At 45.7% G+C, this 21,439-nt stretch overlaps 1 protein-coding gene across 4 annotated transcripts in view; it reads left to right on the forward strand.

The window, feature by feature from the left end:
• Positions 1–21,439, forward strand: part of rhea (Talin_middle and talin-RS domain-containing protein rhea) — a 908,869-nt gene that overhangs the window by 493,674 nt on the left and 393,756 nt on the right. For all 4 annotated transcript variants that reach the window (XM_037423602.2, XM_037423605.2, XM_037423603.2 and 1 more), the window contains exons 36-37: positions 218–379; positions 17,477–17,617. In XM_037423602.2, the coding sequence (XP_037279499.2) occupies positions 218–379; positions 17,477–17,617 (303 nt within the window). The remainder of the gene's footprint in view (positions 1–217; positions 380–17,476; positions 17,618–21,439) is intronic.

The following is a 21,439-nucleotide window of genomic DNA, read 5'->3' on the forward strand; positions in this document are numbered from 1 at the left end:
GCGATGATAACCCAAGACGCCCAAACCTTCTGAGCCATCTAGCTTCACATTGCATGGTGCGCAAATGCATACCTCTTCTTTCGCACCAGGGTTTTTGAAGAAAAGCCACCATCGCGTGTAGCTTCAGTGCAAAACTTAATTGTTTTTTCTCAGATAATGTATGTTGCACTATAGTTGGAGGCTTTGACAGTCAAAGTGTGATGGGATTTTTGCGCAGATTTTGTCGGCAGCCACAGTGATTGCCAAGCACACGTCGTCCCTGTGCAATGCTTGCCGAGTGGCTTCGTCCAAGACTACCAATCCTGTTGCGAAACGCCATTTTGTCCAGTCGGCAAAGGATGTAGCAAGTGCCACTGCCAGCCTCGTCAAGGAAATCAAGGTTAGTGGTGACTTGGCTGCAATGGTACTTTCCACAAATATCCACACAGTTAAGGCCGCTCAGAACAAGTAGGCTAGCACTCTTGCTTTGCCTGTGCACTGTGTCACTTAAGTTAAAATACTTTGTAACATATGCTTGTGAAATTTAGAGTAGTTGTTTGTGACTGAACGAAAAAAATTAAGCAAGATATTTTTTTTTTTGAATAAAGCTGTTCCGCTTGTTTATTTTTTCCTAATTCCATGTGCAGTATGAGAGGTGGCAATGCAATGAAAGGCTAGACAGAGCAAGAGAAGGAATATTAAGTAAAACCATAAAAAATACATAGGGCCACCTTGTATGGAAGAGCACAATGAATATAGCCATTGACATTGGTTCCACGTTTTCTGATGGCAAGCGTAGTCATCATTTGGTAAGACAACTTTTTGACAACTATACCCGTCAACTGTCGCAAATGGCGACATTCAAGTTGTGACATTTTAGGAGGAAAGTCCTTGCATGTAATTGGAGCCATCTGCCAGCACTATAATAATGTGCATTAAAATCTCACATAGAAAGATAATAATTTTCGCTTAATTGTATTTTTACAATGTTACTTTAAATGATTGTCCAAGAGCATGCCAGCAATGTCAAGCAAAAGCAAGGTAGCAAATTGTGCTACGCTGCAGATTATGTGATTGCACGCTGAATTTTAATCAAGACACCGTCGTCGGAAATCATTCGTACCAGAACACACGTGAAATCATTCTAGCATTCACTACTATCAAGCGGAGTTCATCTGAATAAAGAATTATGCAAGATTCACACCTTCCTGTAAGGTCTCCTCTTGTCTTTTCTTGCTTATATACTTCGCATTTGCAGAATAACTCGCTGTTCGAAGTCGGCGCCCGTGTTCATCTGTGTCACCTTTCTGAGCTGTTAGGAGTACCTGTGTGTATGTACCAACAAAGCCCGTCTAGCCACCATTTGAATGCACATTGAAGGGAACCTTTTATTGGGGCTGGAGAAAGAGGAGGAGTGGACATGGTGAACTGCGGACTAAATTTTCATTGAAGCAAATGATAACATAAATAAAACATGAACAAACCACCGTTTCACAAGTCTGTTGTCAACTATTTATAGTCGTTAAATGCAAATAAACTCTGCACTCAAAGCATTGTCAAGTAGACCTATATAAAATGCATAAATAAAATAAAACCAATAAGCAAGGCATGGGCTAATGTGAAATCCTTATTTCACAATCTAGCGTAGAAACTTCATTATCCCTTATGGCAATGAACGGCTGGCTGCCGAGTCTATTTTTTATCTTATCAAAAGAAGTTGTGCAGGCATTTCTTTACAAATAATAATGGACCATTTCCATTAACTCGACCTTGGCTGGAAAACACTATTTCGAAGCTCTAGAAATTTCGAAAACCCTAGAAATTTGAAGCTAAGGTGATGTCATCCTCAAACTCCAAGCTCATCCTAGTTCACTTCAGGTGAGATTGCAAAACTGTTTGAAGCGGCACGTGTTGTTTTTTTTTTTCTTTTTCTTTTTTTTAGCCAGGTGGGCACTTATGTCCGCTCAACGCCAACGCTATAGGAGCGACTAGTGACACTAAATGCGACCCTGTGTCTGATATAACGATACAAGCGAAACCAAATCTGCTGGAAACTGGCTGGGAAGGCCACCTCCACACTTTATACGTGCGGAGGACCTTCAGAAATATTTTTGTAGAATACTATATTTTCCCTCCCTCATAGCAACACCACTTTATTGGATAGCTGGCATTAATTTCTGGCAATAATTACCGCTCAGCACTGTCAGATTACGAAGTTTACATCTTAGTTTGATATTTCGACATGCAATGGTTCTTTTGATTACAGAACTTTGATGTTACTGTAGCATAAGCACAAGGGGCACGCATTTCTGTGAAGTTCACTAGCTTTATTTTTTCAACAACGCTACACATTAGTTTCTATAAATGTTTGTCAATAATCATTATGTTGCCAAAATAGGCAAATATAAATTTATTCTGAAAGGTGACTGAACTAACTATTAGAAAGTGCCGAGTGCTTTCAGCTACGCAGGCTGTCACCGAAAGCTGCCGGCCGCACTTAGCCGGTACTTCTCTGACTGATATGTATCAACACACTATTTCCAGTTGGTAATATGGTACACCTTAGTGAACCGACTCTCTGGAATACATTTTCAGCGGATTGCATTTGTATTTATTTGAGCGTTTTTGTAATTGTTGGTATTGATATAACTGCATATATCTGTACACTGGTACGCCCGCTGTATACTGTCAGCGGAGGCCAGAAAAATGGCTGTCGCTCAGTATTGCCACTCCTTAAATGAATGTCTGGCAATGATTAACCTTCTACTTACTTCAGGCACAGTTTAGGTAACAGTTAGAAATGTTGCAAAGCTGAAATGCAGAAACTTCAAGCATCACAACTCAGCTGCTTCGAGAGCGGCCTTACCCAATGCCTCCTCCCAGCGAGGCCTATCGAGCCGGCCGCATCGGTGTACATGTTGCCAGTGCTTTTTACTTTAAGTAGGCACAGTTCTAAAGCGTAAGAATTACTGTGAAGTACAGTTTAGACATCCCTGAGCCTAAATCAACCAATTCTTCGCGTGTGCGGTGCCCGCACAAAGAGTGAGGATGATCGATGTGTCGTGCTTTCAGCAACACAGGCTGTCATCGAAAGCTTTCTTCTGATTCTGAGCGCAGTAGCCGGTACTTCTCTGACTCGTATTTAAGAACACGCAATTTTGAGTTGTTAACTTGGTATGCCATAGTTAACTAATGCACTGGCATACTTTTTAAGCAGAATGCATTTGTGATTTCTTGGGCAGTTTTTTAGTTGCAAGTATTGATATAACTGCAAATATTTAATCTGGCACGCCGGATGTATACTGCTATATCATCGCTTGCAGGAAAAAAAACTCAATATTCACTCGTGTGCTGCATATTTGCCAAACACATCATTTTAAATCATCTGTACATGTTGACGAGTAGCAACTGCGAGAACCGACTATCAAAGGAAAAAACTATCGGCAGCAACAGGCGACAGTCTGTGGCTGCTCCTCCAGTCAATTTGAGATTTTCAGAGTTAAGATGTGGATGCTTCAAAAAACTTTGCGCTCTTGCTAATATCTGCACAGCATTCGGTGCCCGGAAGCAATTCGTCACTGTCGAATCAAGACGCAATTGTTATTTGTAAAGGAATATCATGTCAATCTTGACAATGCGACTTGTAAACATGAAGTTGAATGGCCTGTTCTTCGGATAAATAGTCACTTTACAACCCAACCAGCACGTTTTGGCGTAGCGTAGTGGGTAGTGTACTCGGTTCAAAATCGGAAGGTGGCGAGTTCAAATCTTGTCAGGAGACATTTTATTATTTTCTTTTTTTTGTTCTTTCATTTTTGTTTATTTTTCATTTTGTTTATATATATATTTATTTATGACGAATGGGCATCCCCGTTCCAACCCTGTGAGGTAGGATTGTGCGAATATTCGAATGCTTCGAATATTCGAACGACTAGGTGAGTATTTGAATTCGCTTCGATTCGAATTTAAATCATCGAATAATTTCGAAGTATTTCCAATAAACAAATAAATGTACATTAGTTTGCTTGTAAAGGGGGTTTCACTGCAATGTAGTAATGCATAGCCGTGAAAGCACTCACTCAGGAGAAATTTGCTTTGCCGCGAAGCCCCTCTTCAGATTTAAAAGGGCCTTGCAACACTTGCTGAGCATGGTCAGAAAACGCTGCCGATCGGTAGTAGAGGCTACCGAGAACACGCGAGGCAAGTATTATTGCGCAGCACGCAGCTTGAAATTCATAATAAATTTTCAAAGCTAAAAATTGCTCTCTTCCGTCAGCAAATGACGCTACGAGCTCAAAAATCACTTGCCACAGCCAAGAAAGAAAACACGGCTCTGGTCACAGTCATTGGCTGATTTGAGCATGGCGCGCTCATCGTTATCGGAACGCCGCGTGAGGCCGCCGCTTGTCCACAAGTACGTGCACGATCACACTGAAAGGCCTCGTATTCAAAGAAAAAAAGAGAGAGAAAAGATGCTCAAGGTCACTAGGCGCTCATGACGTTTTTTTCTATTCTCGTGCCATCCTTCCCTACTTAGCTTCCAGACCTTTTGACGGGTCGAGAATGGAGAATGCAATTTCAGCATGCGACAAATTTTTGGAACTCCGCTCATTCTGGACCGATTCTAGAAACTTTGCGGCAGTAAATTTGTGAGGCGACAAGCATGTTTACTGGCTTCATGAATACTTGAAAAAGTGTTGCAGGGCCCCTCTAAAGGAACATGTCATCCTCAAATCAATCCATTTTATTAAGCTTGTTATGATGGTTTAAACGGTTTAAGTATAATAAATTTTAAAACAGGTTATCACAGGTTATATTACAGGTAATCACTCGGATTCTACCGAAACCACTAATCAAGGTTGTTTCGACATCCTTTCAAACAAAAAAAAAAGCATTTGCATAGAGCCCCTATTTCAATTCAAAAGAAATATCCTGCAGGTTAGTTCGGTTATGATAAATATTCCCTTTTTTTTATATGTCATACATACTATTCGGATTCGATTCGAAATTATTCGACTAAATTCACTATTCGCTTCGAATTCGCTTCGGCCCTGAAATTAACTACAGTCGACGACCGATAATTCGGACTCCACGGGGAATGCAAATAAGTCCAAATTATCGAAAGTCCAAAAAAACGAATGCATCAGAAAAAAAATACTTTTATTGACACTTCAGTCTACTGGTGGCCGAAAAAAGTCGTTAATGCATTGCTGCATGCACTTCCGCTTACGTGCACGCAAGTCCGCCTGTATCTCCGCCAGTGTATACGATCGCTGTATGACGACGAAAGAACAGCGAGGGCTCGAGACAGGTCCGCATGCGACGGCTCCGGAGCACACGGCGCGTCATCTTTGTCAGAGTCAAAACCGCTGTTTGACGGTTGCAGAACCTGCTCAATTATGTCGTCATTCAATTCGGCACACGATGACACTGCACTGTCGATGTTTGCAAAGTCTTCAAACGTAACAGTGTCGGGAATCGGCACACCGCAGCCTCGCAGGTTGTCGATAACGTCCACACCTGAGCTCGATGCGCTGGGCGGCAGGTCCGGCTCTTCAGTTGCGCTGTCGGGTTCTTCGGCTGCAGTGTCGGCGGTGTCGGGCTCACTAAGCAACCTAAATCCTGCGTGCCGGAAGCAGTTGCTGATCGTGCCTGCCGACACTGCCTTCCAGGCATCAGCAAGCATGCTCAGGGCTGACATCAAATCAACGTTGTATTTTATCTATCTCTCTAAGCAGAGCAACACGTGCTGCAGCAAGCGTGAACGATACAGCACCTTCAAATTCTTGATAATACCTTGGTCCATAGGTTGCAGAATACTGGTCGTATTCGGCGGCAGGTATTCTAGCTCGATGGCTTTCTTTCAGACAGCTGATCGGCGCATGGGCAGTAAAGTTATCTACGAACAAAAGAACCTTGCACTTTTGCAATTCAAACTTTCGGTCCAATTTTCCGACATACTCTGCGAACAGCTTCTGCGTGACCCATGCCTTCGTATTGGCTTCGTACCAGACAGGCAGATTTTTTTCCCCCTTAAAACATCGAGGGTTTTTTGATTTCTCGATTACCAGCAGCAGGAGCTTTTCCGTGCCAGAAGCGTTGCAGCCGACAACGACAGTGACTCGTTCTTTGCTGAGTTTACCTCCGTGGCAAGGTTCTCCAGAACGGGCGAGTGTCTTCTCCGGTAGTAGCTTATAGAAAAGCCCGGTTTCATCGAGGTTGAAGGTGTCGTCAGCCGAGTAGCACCGAAGCAGCTCCACCAACTTTCCACTGCAGTAGTTCGCTACCTGTGTGCTATCCACGGCACCGCTCTCACCACACGTTTTTTTGGAAGCGAGGTCATACCGCTTTTTAAAGTTCCGGAGCCAGCCATCGCTGAACTTAAATCCATCAATGCCAAGGCGAAGCGCCAATGTCTCGGCATTTTGCTTCAATAGGTGGCTGGAAACGGGAACCCGTTGAGAGACGGTAGCGTTAAGCCAAATGCTCAACGCTTCTTCCAACTGCGGATGAACACCTTGGCGGACCCGGTTTTGTTCAATTCCGGATGATGTCGCCGTCGCGCCTAAAATCTTGTCCTTATTCTTCATGTAGTCCGATATGGTTTGCTTCGAAATGTTGAACTCTCGAGCAACTTCGACTTGCGGACGACCACTGAGCACTTGCTGAATGATGGCTGCTTTCTTTGCCATGGTTAGCGTTGTATATCTGCGGCGTTTCGTTGGCGTGGCCTTCGGCGCTGAGGGTCACAGCCAGCGCCGAAGTTGGTGCCATTTAACTTCGGATCTTGTGAGACAGATGGACGTAAAATAAAGCAAGTCTCACAATAAATATGAACGCGCGCAGAATTTAGCAAAACGCTGTATCGCACACACTTGTGACAGAATGACGGCGATAGACGCACAGCCGTGCCGCACAGCGAGGGTGGCGAGTGTATACAGCAACCGGAATGTGGGATGATCGCGATGTCGGTACGATCCCCCACAGTTGAGCCGTGCCTCCAAGATCGGCATTTTTAAGTACAAATCTCTGAGACATAAAGTTGCGATCGAAATAAAGCCTCATAGATTACCAATTATGTAGCTTTCGTTTTAATCTCTGAGGCCATACTTTCTATGGTTTGAGTGCCAGAGGAGATAATGGCTGCCGATTCGGCGTGCGCGACAGTCGGGCAGGATCCGAATTATCGAATGTAGATCTGGCAGCTGTCCGAAATATCGCTCGTCTTTACACATTACTTCTATTGGACCATCGGCGGTGCCGCGCGACTGTCCGAATTACCGAGCATGCCCAAATTATTGGTGTCCAATTTATCGGTCGGCGACTGTATTCGCAGAAGCCTACTGTGAAGCTATTTTGTGCAGAGTACTGGGACGCTGCCGCTCCAGCGTCCCAGTACCAGCGATGAGAAGCTCTGGTATTAGCGCCATACTGGGCCCGTAATCAGGCATGGCGCTAGACGCTGGTACCTAGTGGCACTGGTTTTTGCAATAGGGTTCGTGCAAATATGGGTGTCAAGGATCAATCATGTTTACAGCAGATATTTCAAGGAGAGGCTGGCTGAATGCAACAAGGTGTATTTAAGACAATTGTCCCTGACATAATTTTGTATAAGAACTTAATCGATTTGACTTTCTTCTTGTTTCTAACAAAGGAATTGGGCATATTGATGACAACTTTAGTTTGAAGCAATGCACAAGTAACTGAGCAAAAAATCACGCATATCCACGAGGTGAATGATGACGAGTGGGGTGAAGCGTGCGGACTGACGGACGAAGAATGGATGCACGCACGGAAGCATGGATGGACTGACGGACGCTTTGTTCCACTCGTCATCATCAACATCATCATCTACTCCGTGGATATGCTGTGATACCATTTTTATTGACATCCAGTGCAATCCAACTGGCTACTATGGGGACACGGGACGTACGAACTATGCCGTAAGGAGCTTTGCCCCTAAAAAAACACGTATGTTGATAAGCAGGTGGAAACAATATTTCAAATGCAGCATTCGGGGATGCTTTGATATGAGCAATAAGAAAGGCATCTTACCTCGCAAAGTACACTGTTCTTTGTCAAAACGAAGTTTGTTTGGCCAATGTTGCGCAGCCGCTGCTGCTTGCGCAAGCCATCGCGTTTACCTTGTGGTATCATAAAAAGTGCGTAACCTTTTTGATTGTGGTTGTGGCAGTCATAGGCGCAATAGCACGGCATAGTGCTCGCACAAAGCACAGAAAACAAAGCGCTTGCTACGTTTGTTACGCAGAGCGTCCGCAAAAAATGGCGCTAGCGAAAAAGAAAAAAATCGCAGCTAATCCATGGGGTGAATGATGGAGAGTGAGGCGAAGCATCCATCCGTCCATTCGTTTTTGCTTCCGTCCATCCATGCGTCCGTCTGTGGGACCGTCCGCACGTCCATCCGCCCGTCCATGCATGTGTCTGTTCGTGTGTCGCACGTCCATCCTTGTGTCCGTCCCTGCATTCGTCCATGCATCTGCCCCTGCATCCGTCCATGCGTCCATCTGTTCATGCAGCCATCCGTTTGTCCGTTCATGCAGCCATCCGTTTGTCCGTTCATGCATCTGTCTGTGTGTCTGTTCGTCTATCTAGTCAACACTCCGAGTACCACCATCTTGCATCTTTTCATCATATATTCCACATATAGTAGCACCGCCATCCAGCGGACATTCCAAAGACTAAACGAGAGGTGGCACGCGCACAATTTGTTACGGCTTGCGCTTTGTGTCTACTTCCCACCTTTAGCCACCTCAAGTTCATGGTATATACTAGTTCACTGTATTCATGGCACTGCGGCCCAATGCTCGCTAAACCTTTCTAAAACCAAGGAGGTTACAACCCAGTGAGTATAACGTAGCAATCTTTTCTTGTCAGATAGCGCTCAATGTACATTCCAATGGCTGCTAATGGGGAATGAGAGACGGGAGAATTCGGCTTTTAGTTAACGCGCACGCTGCAAATTTTTTATTGTTGAACAATGCACAGGAGAAATCTCCTGCTGGCACCACCTTGCAGGTCAGAGCTTAAGACATGTTGCGCACTACTACGAGGGACGAACGGGTGCCGCTTTAAGGGGGGACATGGTGTGTGGAGATATTTTTTGTATTTGTGGACCAAACATGATGAAAATAGACATCCTTATGTAGTTGCTCCTGCTGATTTAAAATATGCAAAAATTATTATTGTAGGTCAATTAATCTGGAAGATACACACACAATGCTGCCACTCTATTGTTTTCGGAGACAATAGAAAAGAAAGTGCTTATCAAAAAGTAAATATTATAGCATAGCTAGACAGTGCAATTAGCAATAAGTGTAATGCTGCAAGCAGATTTCAAATTAAAGAAAAACTAGTGATTCTGCAGACGATGAAAGTTGAGCAGTCATGTCATGGCTATCACATACAAATTTAATACCTTGTAAATTTATATAGGCAGCAAATGGAAATTCTGCTCCCAGCACTTTGTAATACACAGACTGGGCTTTGCGTTAATGAAAAAAGTATTGCTCTAGCTGTTCTAGATTGCAAGATATCAACCCGGCAAACTTGTAAAGTCACCAAAAAGCATGTTTTCAGAAAACTTTGAAAAAGAAATAAAACTCAATCATTTACATAACTGCTCTTGAAAATGCTCAGTATGCACCGGGCATGTCGTCCTTTTGACTATGAGTCCCTGTGTGGCGCTTTTTCAGAGATTGGTGCATGTTCTCCGTTGCTTGTCGCTTCTTGACTCATGCTGCCGTGCGTCTTTGATGCTTTTCAGCCATGCGACTGCGGCTTTGCCAGCTCAGTTAGGCTCAGCTCTTTCATAATGTCTTCTGATGCCTTTTTATTACCTGCATTGAACTTGAGCACTACTTCTGCCACAGCTGCCTCTACCGTGAATAGCGAAGCATGTCGCTCCTTTGGTGCCAGCACTGAGATCATTGAATGCAGGCATTCATTATTTTGGGTTTTCTCTCGCTGGCATCCTTGCAACAGCTTTCTGTCTGGCAAACACTCATAAATGGGAAGTAAGGCTTGGCAGACGTGTGGAGGCAGCTTTCGACGATGTTTGGGAATGGGCTCCTCCTCGGCCTTTGCCACATTTTGTTTGCATAAGGAATTTGGACTAGGTGGGCACAGAGTGTGGTTTGCCACATCATCATTGGACGTGATGTGATGATAAGTGGCCATCACTGCTGTGTGCATAGCATCAACATCACCACTGTGTGTCTTCAGAGCCCACCCATAATAATTGGTGAGCTTGGAGATCAGGTCTCCTGTCAAGCGGCCCTTTCCCCCAAGACTCTCCAGGTTAGGGCCTTTGTGTTTTGCAATCAAGTTGTGCAAAGCAGTGCCCATACGCTTTTGGACAGGATTAATGCAGTCATCTTTTTCCACTGGGATATACCCATACACCTTATCTTGTTGTAGTGCAAGGTAACTGCGGCTATCCCCGTCGCAAAGCACCGTGGTGTAGCGCAGGTTGTGCCGCTCAAGCGACCTCCTAGAGAGGTTGAGGGCAGCATCAACCTCCATTTCCCCAGCCTTCTTGTCACTGTTTTTCTGACACTGGTGATGTTCCTTCCACGCTGCATAAGAAGGGTCACCTTCCTTTGGGCCTGACTCTCATCCAGCCCAAAAGTTTCTCAAAACAACAAAGTCAAGCACCAGCCCACTGAACAATTCTATGACGGTGCCGAGACCGGTATGCGACGAATGAACACGAGTCAACCATGACCCATCAAATGACACCACGATGTGTCCCTTGTGGCCTATATTAAGTTCGGCGTAAAGTTCGCAAACCGACCGCATGCAGTTGCTAGTCAAATCGCGTGCAGCACGATCGGCCGCGGGTGCCAACTTCGTCTTCACGTAGTGTTGCCACGTTTTTGTGTGAAGACCCTGACACCTGATGCCCATCAACGAGAACACATCATTCAGCGCGGTCTGTCTGTTCCCCGTTGCCTACATGGCATGCACGGCAAAACAATCACAGCAAAAGGTTTCATGCGTTCATCGCTACGCACGCGTGACAAGCTCCACGACGCAGTCTCCCCACAGGTCAAACACACAAAACGCAACTTCACGGCGAGTCCGAGTTCCCGGTCGTCGTGGACAATCTGCAGTTCTCCGTCGCATGCCTTGCACTTTGCAAATGCCAACAAAGTGCTGTTCACTGTGTCTAAATCTATAATTGTGAACGTGGTTCTTTCAGGAGGCCAAACTGCTTCGTTGGCACCGTCAACCGTGAATGCGCGTTTCCACTCTGTCGCTGCAGCGAACGACAACTCCAATAACTTATCTTTGGCTTTAGCTCACTTCTCTTCCAAGTCGGATTGCTGCCAATAGATAGTATCTAGACACACGCGACCGCTGCTCAAAGGCTCTCTGGCTGACGGACTTTGCACAGGCTCCGTGACAACTGATGCAGTAGCTAGGCCATCCGTGGTAGCGTCGACGACTTCGCCATGGGACGCAGAGAATGTAGCGCCTTGGGGGTTTTGCTGTATCACGGAGCACTTCTTGAAATTCGCTACTAGCGACCTTCGCACCTTTTTCCCACCAAACTTGTGCCGCGTGCGGAATTCGCGCTCAGGATTTGACATCGTGAAACTTCTCCGCTGACACTGAGGCAAAATGGCGCGCATGGACGCGCACCTCAATACCCGGAGCAGACGAAGCCAGGAGCCTCCACCAATAGGGAGGCAAGCTCAAGCCACTTGCGCGAAATAGCGAATAGGACAGCGCTCTGATACTTTTTTTGCCGCTCATTTTACAAGCTGCGAATGGTTGAATTGGATCCATTCTGGCGGGATTTTGAAGGCGAAAGACGGCTCTCTCAAATGAGACCAAGTGGGCCGCGCTGGCACACAAGAAAGGGCAGGGGCGTTTCACAGAAAATGGGCAATTTCAACGTTGATTTCGGCTCAGATTTAGCTAGAAAGCGCCGTATAAAGGGTCTTAGACCTAAAATAATGATATTATAGGCATTAAATTCACGATATACTGTATTTACTCGCTCAATCCTCACACTCGCACAATTCTCGCATCCCCCACATCACCCAACAAAAATAGGATTTCTTTTTTTCTCGAGTAATTATCGCACCCCCGAAAACTGCTGCAATAATGTCGTCTGCTCTTTCCAGCCATTGATGATGATAGCGCACGTCATCTGGCGCCGTCTCTTAAACATCAAGCGTACTATTGCACAGAGATTCAATTCAATCCAAGCCAAGCCGAAGTGGCCAGTGCGCGTTGTGGCGTGTTTTGTATGTTGTGTCGGTAATCTTGGCATGTTATGGGGCGATACTGAAGCCACACAGCTGCTTCAAGTTGCAAGTGATAGATAATGCACTAAAGAACGGCAACAGGGCCGCTGGTAGGCCCTTCGGAGTCTACGAGTTTTGTGTTCGCTACTGGTGACGGCAGCTGAAAGCCAGCAAGAATCGTTGGGCCTGCCGTGTGTTTAAAACTGGGATTGATGGTAAACTTTATTTCTTCAGAAGGGAACTGCGGACGATTCTGTTAAATAGCCATCAGCCCAATACTGACGTCCTACGCTTACTTTTTGAGGGCTCCTGTTGAGCGCCGACCGTTACCTCTACGCCCGCAACGCCTACAAGCATCGCGTATAGTATTCTTATTCTCGACTATTTGCTTCCATTTTTGTGTTTCAAATAAATCTTGCCTTGTGTTGAACCTCTGCTTTTATTGTTGAGGTAAGTTCTAATTAGTACTTCTTAAAGCTTGCTGTAAGGTGCTTTTGTGAGAATTCCGATTTGCGGCCACTTCATTTTCTTTTTCGCTCTGTACGTTTTCGTAGAACGTTTTCCCCGCGTAATTCTTGCACCCCCCAATTTTTCATCGGTTTTCCGGCAAAAAAAAGTGCGAGGATTATGCGAGTAAATATGGTCTGCATGCTTCTAGTCTTGGAAGCCACACAACTAGCCACTGCAAGCAAAGCTCAACCAAGCAAACAAAAAGCCAACATGGTGGCTTTCAAAATTGTGCGGCATAGATTAAACCAAACGATTAAGTCTGGAAAATCGAATTTTGTAACATAAATTCGTTCCAAAAATCAGTCGCGTAAATGCATTGATGCAATGGGAACTTTGATGGCGCATTCAGAAGTTCGAAATATTTAACAACTTTGAATTCTCGGAGTCCGAAAAATTCTTTGGCGACTGTATTTCTGCCTTTTTTCTGAAACTCAATACTTGGTCTTTAGTTGATCTGTGGAAACACGCTTTAAAAGTTTTTCCTAGATACACAACACTGAAAAAAAAGATCGCAGCATATCCACAGAGTGATTGATGGTGAATAGGGTGAAGCATTCGTCTGTCTGTCTGTCTGTCTGTCCGTCCCTCCCTCTGTCTGTCCATGCTTCCGTACGTTCATCTGTACGTACGTTCATTTGTGCATCTGTCTGTCCGTCCTTCCATCAATCCGTGCGTCCATTCATGCTTTCGTTCGTCCGTCTCTCTGTCTGTTTGTATGATCCATAACACGGGACAAGCGCTTGTCCTGTGTCCTTCGCTCATCTTACGTATGTGCCTTTAGCGCTTACATAAGCTATGGATCAGTATCAACTAGCCCGAACCCAGTGCCTTCTATTGTCTGATACTGCCGGTTACGCCTTACACAGGACAAAGTTAGACTAAGAGGAGCTTCACCCCTAGACATATTTTGTACCTTCTGTCAGGAATCTGTATCGTTTTTACTTGCGTAATCCTCGCACTCGCATAATTCTCGAACCCCTCACATTGCCCAAGAAAAATACGATTTTTTTTCCTTGAGTAATTATCGCACCCCCGAAAACTGCCACAATAACGTCGTCTGCTCGTTCCATCCATTGATGATGATAGTGCGCGCCATCTGGCGCCATTGGTTAAGCATAAAGCGTACTAATGCACAGAGATTCAATTCAATCCAAGCCAAGCCGAAGTGGCCAGTGCGCGTTGTGGCATGTTTTGTATGTTGTGTCGGTAATCTTGGCACGTTATGGGGCGATACTGAAGCCACACGGCTGCTTCAAGTTGCAAGTGATAGATCATGCGCTAAACAACGGCAACAGGGTCGCCAATAGACCCTTCGGAGCCTACGAGTGATGTGTTCGCTACTGGTGACGGCAGCTGAAAGCCACCAAGACGCGTTGGGCCTGCCGTGTGCCTAAAACTGGGATTGATGGTAAACTTTATTTTTTCGGAAGGAAACTGCGGACGATTCTGTTAAATAGCCATCAGCCCAATACTCACGTCCCACGCTTACCTTTCGTGGGCTCCTGTTGAGCGACGAACGCTACCGCTACGTCCGCAACGCCCACAAGCTTCGCGTATGGTATTCCGATTCTCGACTATTTGCTTCCACTTTTTGTGTCTCAAGTAAATCTTGCCTTGTGTTGAACGTTTGCTTTTATTATTGAAGTAAGTTCTAATTAGTACTTCTTAAAGCTTGCTGTAAGTTGCTGGTGAGAGAATCCCGATTTGCGGCCACTTCGTTTTCTTTTTCGCTCAGTGCGTTTTCGTGGAAAGTTTTCCCGGCGTAATTCTCGCTCCCCCCAACTTTGCATCGGTTTTCTGGCAAAAAAAGTGCGAGGATCATGCGAGTAAATACGGTAAGTGCACTAGTAGCTGTAGATTTCAAAAATGCAATTAAAAAAAACGAGTTCACGATTTTTCAGTCTCCACAACCCGTGTCAACTTAAGGAGCTTCACCCCTAAAACACAATCAAAGCGCAAGATCCACGCGTCTCCAAGGGAAACTGCGAAGGAGACCAATCATCGTGCAGAAAAAGTGTCGGAGACCCGGAGGATGCGAAGGGTGCGAGGAGGGAAAGAGGTCAAGCACACGGCGGAGGGTACAGTGGCTGGCGGTAATTTTTCCAAGATCAGGAGGCTTTTGAGGGACAGACAGACTGGAAGATGGATGGAGAGATGGACGGACGCGTGGACATGCCGACAGATGAACGCACGGACAGACAGACGGTTGGACGCATGGATGGACGCATGGATGGACGCATGGATGGTCGGGTGGACAGACAGAAGCACGGACGGGCTAACGGACGCTTCTCCCCACTCATCATCATTCATTCCGTGGATATGCTGTGATTTTTTTCAGACTGTACGACTTTTTGGGACTATTTGGCAGTTCCCGTCAAGTCTGAAAAATCAGTCGGCAACTGTATACAAGTGGTTGTTTAATAGTATGAACGGAAGTCGATGAAAAAGTCTGCATCGTAACTGGTGCTGCTACTGTAAGTGGATACATTAAGGGGTCTATACTGTACATAAGTACAATTCAGTCTATGCATTGAACGATTCTTGATAGGACAACTAGGAAAACCACCCCTCCTAGTTGGCATCACGTGCTGTGTGATGCCAACAGAAAGAAAAAAAATGTTTCACAGTAGCCATCATGACTACCAGGGGTGCTGGCTGACACTTCCATGTTTAAATGCCCATATATATACCCCATAACGTTTATGGGGGGTGGGGGGGAAGTACGGGTAAAAATACCATTCGGGTAAAAATGCCATTCAATAATTTGCGGGTAAAAATACGATTCGACTGGAACATATGTGTTTCTGTACTTTGTGGCTTCGATATATCCGTGTTCTACTCCTATACTTTGCTTTGCATCATTGCCGTGCAGTTTTCCTAAATGTACCGTCTAACGAAGAAAAATTCACCCTTATATTGCCACTTCTTTTTTTAAGCCAATAGAAACACTTTCATGATGCTATCTGATAAAAATATGTTTAGGAATCTGCTGCAACTTTTCTTCTGCAATTTTGGTCTGAAATATTTCCAGAATATTCAAAAGTATTCTATTCTATTCATATTCACTCCTGAAATTTTGGTTTTCGCACAGCTATAGTCAATACTCTTAAGGACTTTTTTTATTCATATAGCATTGTTGTACTCGATATAAGATATAATAATAGTAATAATTGTTGGGGTTTGAGTCTCAAAACCACCATATGATTGAGAGATGCCGTAGTGAAGGGCTCTGAAATTCGCGACCAGCTCGGGTTCTTTAAAGGGCCACTTACTAGGTTTGGCAATTTTGAGCCGACAAGCACAATGCGTAGATTGGGCATTCATGATCCTTTCTGCCGAAATTGGCAATGCTACACGCCGCGAAAATTGGTCAAATTTTAAGATGAACGCGGCTCCCCCTTTCTGTCGTGGGCGCGCGTCTATAGAATGAGGGCATGACGTGTACGTATGAATTGCCCTACGTACACGGCAGGCAGTAACTTTGGTCTTCTAGAAACGCAGGCGACTGTGCTCTGACGTTGGCAACAGTGGTATGTGACATGGCGAAAATTATTTAACACTAAATGCATAGTTTATGAAATTTTTTGCTTGAAGACAATACTTGACATAAATAATGAGATGCAATATGGGAATGTGCGCATATTTTTTCAATTTTTTCTCATGAATAGCAAATACATGTGGGGCTAATGTGCCGACGTTTCACATGCGTTCATGTTCTTGTAATCAGTGCATCGAGCAGACGACAGCTGTGGAAGTGAAAGTATCACTCCTACGCGTTTCCTAACCATCCTGCAGCAATTCCTAACCATCTTGCAGAAACAGGCAGTAGGCCACAAATTAACGCTGGTTAAAAAATAAACGCCGCTTGCGTGTTTGGGGCTTGGGTCTTGTTCAGGCAAGTCATGCGCACGTGACCTCTTGGTCGCATCCCGGAGAGGGTAGAAAGAGATTTGGCTTGCGAAGGCTACGCAGGGGAGCTGCAAGGGTTTTCAGCTCGCCCTTTTCATACCCGTTTCGGGCCGCTTCAGTAAAAATTTTTTCAGCTCGTAATGAACCAATTGAAAAAATTTTAGTGTCATAATGCTCCTCATCAGACACACAATAACTTCCACGGTCTAACTAATATTTGTTATGGGGTCTGGTGAGTGGCCCTGTAACATGCACCTAAATTTAAGCACACAGGCCTTTTTTTTGCCTCCATCAAAAACATTGCCCCCTTGTCTGAAATTTGATCCAGAGACCTGCGGGCCAGCTTACCTAGAAATACCCATCACAGCATTGATGCTGGCATTGTCATGATGGTTTATGGAACCAAGTTTATAGCAATCATTTCATGTCTTACTAAAATCTCAACACTGTCATACCAATAGGAAGTACAGGAGTGCCATGCTTGACGTCACTGCTAGCAGAGCTCGCTGTGATTAGCTTCTTCAAGCCCCACCAGGGTGGTCTACTGGCTAAGGTTGCTGACCCGCAGGTTGTGGGATTGAGTCCCGGCAACGGCGGCTGTATTTTCGATGGAGGCGAAAATGCTGCAAGCCCATGTGCATTTGGGTGCAAGTTAAAGGACCCCGGTTGGTCAAAATTTCTGGAGCTCTCCACTGCGGCGTCTCTCATAATCATATGGTGGTTTGGGACGTTAAACTACACATATCATTATTAGCTCCTGAAGAGTAATGCCATTGTTGTCGGTCACTGTGCATTGACACCAGATGCTGGACCAAGAGCCTAGTGATGCCAACAGGCAGCGGTGCGGGGAAGCCACACGACCGCTGATAGACGCCGTGGACAGCCTCACCACATTTGCCAGCTCTCCCGAATTTGCTGGAGTGCCAGCCAAGATTAGTCACAAGGTACTGTGCCTTTCTTGCATGCCGGCCTTGTTGCACAGACAAGTGTTGTTATTAGAAAGGCCAGCTACAAAGCTAAACCTAACCATTCTCTGTAGGTAACAATACATGTGCCTTGCTTTTTGCGTGTGTGTGTCTCACTCGAGTGCTTTCAAACATATTGCTACTTTTATTGTACTGCTCATATAGCATGTCACGGTTTCGCATGTGTACTCATGAATTTGAATGGGATGTTGAAAATTAAGTCGCCAAACAAGAATATATGTGTCATAACTTCTTACTCGGATAAAAACGTTCTTCACATTTCTATTCAACTTCATGAAGGTCGCACAAGCGTATTCTTTGTGGGCGAGCACGTGTGCCCATGCTTTTTTTCGCGGCAGCGCGGCAATCTAGATGCAGGGACACGTCAGTCCCTTCACGATAAAGACAATGAAGCCTCTTTCAAAGGGCTGTTCACCCCAAGGCCGGGGCACTATCCCCCTTCCTTGGCTCCCGAAAAGGAGTTACTCTTCCTCGGGCGAGGGAAGCAACCCTCGTTGGGGAGAGGAAAACCGGGACAGTGGAGAAGACGAGCGTGCTGACAGCCAGAGGCTCTCTCTTGCACTGGTCACCAGACAGAAGACAACCCCCGGAATTTTCTGGCGAGCCAAGGACATCGACGAAGAAATGATGATGATGGTGAAAGAGGATGATGATAACACTACGTGTGCATCTTTCCGAGTTGTTAATGTCGGTAACTTTGGGTTGAAACTTCCTCGCATATTCAGGTATCGTCATTGGCATTGCAAACAGCGGTTATTGCGCTAAAGCCTTTCTCAAAGGCTTCCGCATTGACAAAGACATGCTAATTGGAAGAAAAGGTGCGAGAACGTGATGCGGAAAGCGCGCCGAGAAAGCGACTAACCACCCTGTCAGAACAATGTGCTGCACTACGAGGAAGTTTAGTGCATCAGCTTTTGGTAGAAGCACTGAGCCATCATGAAGGGGAAAGAGCGCAGCTGTCATCGCTGTTGTAAGAGTACGACGAGATGCGCACTGACCGCCTAGCCCAAACTACGCTGGTCAAGCTCAGAATTGACACGGGTGATGCATAACCCTGGAAATGCAAACCCCGACCAATCGGCTTGGCTAAGCGAAAAGGACTTGACGCCGCCATGGACGAACTCATCGACACAGGCGTAGTTGAGAGGTCAAACAGCCCATAGGGTTTCCAGGTAGTTCTAGTTCCTAAGCAAGATGATACGTATCATCTTTGTGCAGGCTACCACTGGCTGAAGGAGGTTACAAAGAATGACCTGTACCCTCTTTCATTCATTTCATCGTTAGTGTCCAACTTTGGCGGGGCAAAGTACTTCACGACACTCGATCCAGCCATGGATATCATCAGGTTGAAATGAACGAGCGGGGCAAAGAGGTCATCATTCACTTGCAACAGAAAACTTTTCCAATTAAGGAGAATGTACGCATATGTCTTTTTCCAATTAAAGAGAATGTGATCGTACCCCACAACTATTCGCCGAAACGAGTTCTGGCTGGTGGTCACGGATCACTTCACTAAATAGGTAGAACTTTTCCTCTTGTGAAGGTGACAGCTTGAGTGATCTTGGAGAAGCTTATGAAGGTTTTCACCAAGTTCGGGTTCCCTGAGCACTTGCTTACAGACAGTGCATCTTATTTGACTGTGAAGGTTGACACGAGTGCCATGTTGGGCATTAAGCATAAGAAAACAACCATCTACCATGCTCAGTCGAACCCCATGCAGCAAGTCAATCGCAACATCAAGCACATGCTTGTTGCATCCTCTGAAAGACAAGAACTGCGATACCTACTTTCCAAAGAGCAGGATTGCAGTGCAATTGACCATGGACCAATTCACTGGGTACGCAGCTTATTTCCTGAGCTTGGGGAGAAAACTGCCAAATCCGATGGAGACCGTTCTCGGGGATCGCAGTGGAGCACCAGTGGGGACATGAACACAAGCTGAATATGCAACGCAGATGTGCCAGAAGCTAGGGAAAGTGTTACATAAAGCACAGCGTGATCTCGGCACTGCTAGGGCACAGCGGAAGGATCAGTTAAACCGCACACGATGGAACGTGCACTACGAAGTAGGCGATCTGGTGCTGCAGGGCTCAATGGGACACGGTCCAGACCAGAGTGCTACTGGCACTAGATCCACGGCATCAGTAACGGCGGTGAGGGCGACAGCAACGGTAAAAGCGACAGCAGTGACAATGGCTGGCCACGATGGAAGCGGGCACAGCAAAGGCGGTGGCTACATTGAATGCAGCAGAGACAAATGTTGGCACCGACAGCATCTATGGCAGAGGGCCAACTGCAGGCGGGCACGGATTGGGACTCACTGTCCTAACCTTTTTCGACGATGAATAACAGAATATTTTAATATTTCAGTCTCTATCGTTCAAGGGCCTTCTTAAAGGGAGGAGGATGTGGGGAAGCATGTACGCTCATGCTCTTTTATCTTTTTGCGGCAGTGCGGCAGTCTAGCTGCGGGGAAACGACAGTCCCTTCACAATAGAGACAATGAAGCCTCTTTCAACAGGCTGTTCACTCCCGAGGCCGGCGCGCTATCCCCTTCCTCGGCTCGCAAAAATGAGGTACTCTCCCTTGTGTGAGGGAAGCAACCCTCGTTGGGGAAAAGAAAACCGGGACAGTGGAAAAAACGAGCGTGCTGACAGCCAGAGGCTCTCTCTTGCACTGGCCACCAGACAAAAAACAACCCCCCCCATTTTCCCTGTGAGCCAAGGACATTCGCGTCGAAAGACCTAAGGGCATAACACTTTGTTATCTTCTTAGAGCGGACAGTCCCTCTGTGACATTCACACATTATTGCTAGCGAAGCAATGAAGTGTTGTTTTGTTGACGTAGCCTGTTGCCTTATTCGCCCGAACCCATCGTAGCTATGACAACTCGAGCTACGAGAAGGCAATGTTTTTTGTGCACAGTATGACTGTGTGTGGCTAGAACACTAGCTAGGCTTCTAGGCCAGCCGTGCATAGGGCGTACCCCCTCACCTTTCAGGGGCATATACTGTTAAATCTTGATATAACAAATGTTGGCATTATGAAATTCTCAATATTATGAAATTTTTCAAATAAAGTGTTTCTGTTTCTATAACTTTATAAAAAACATCTACCTTTAGATGTCTGCAAGGGCCTCACCTTTTTCTTCAACGTGTGAAGGCCTATGTTCAGAGGGCATCCCATATATGAAATGGGTCATTCTTTTCTTTGAAGTGAAAGCAACATACATATTACAGGTAGATCACTTATAACGTAACTGCTTATAGTGCAGAACCGGTTGTAATGCGGTGTTTTTCGACTCCCGCTTACCTTCCCATAGAACTCCATGTACACGCCTACTGCTTATTGTGCAGCGCTCTTAAGATGAAAAGCGAGTTATAATGCGGTTGCCGAAAAATTGTTGTGACAAAAGTGGTAGCAAGAGCACGTCTGAAAGGAGGCGCGCTGGGCACGCTGCTGGGGAGCGAGTGACGAGGTCGTTACGGAGTAAGTGGGGACGTGGAGTGAACAAACAAAGAGCAAAGGGAGATAAAGAAGAAAAGCAAAAGAAGACCGCGCCACACTGCACGGGCTCACCGAGAAAGAGGGCAGTTGCCTCGGTGACGGATAAGCCTTGGCACCACGTGCGACCTAACATGGCACCTGTGATCCCGTCCTTATCGGCTGCACTCAACAGTTTCTTCTCGGAAAAAGGGTCATTGTTATCGAGCTTGCTACAGATACCGCGTTCACTACGCAACCTTTCGCCTTTGCTGCCAGTGTGCTGTCATGTGTAAGC

This window comes from Rhipicephalus microplus, chromosome 4 (genome assembly GCF_043290135.1).
Source record: "Rhipicephalus microplus isolate Deutch F79 chromosome 4, USDA_Rmic, whole genome shotgun sequence".
Classification (NCBI taxonomy): Eukaryota; Metazoa; Arthropoda; class Arachnida; order Ixodida; family Ixodidae; genus Rhipicephalus; species Rhipicephalus microplus.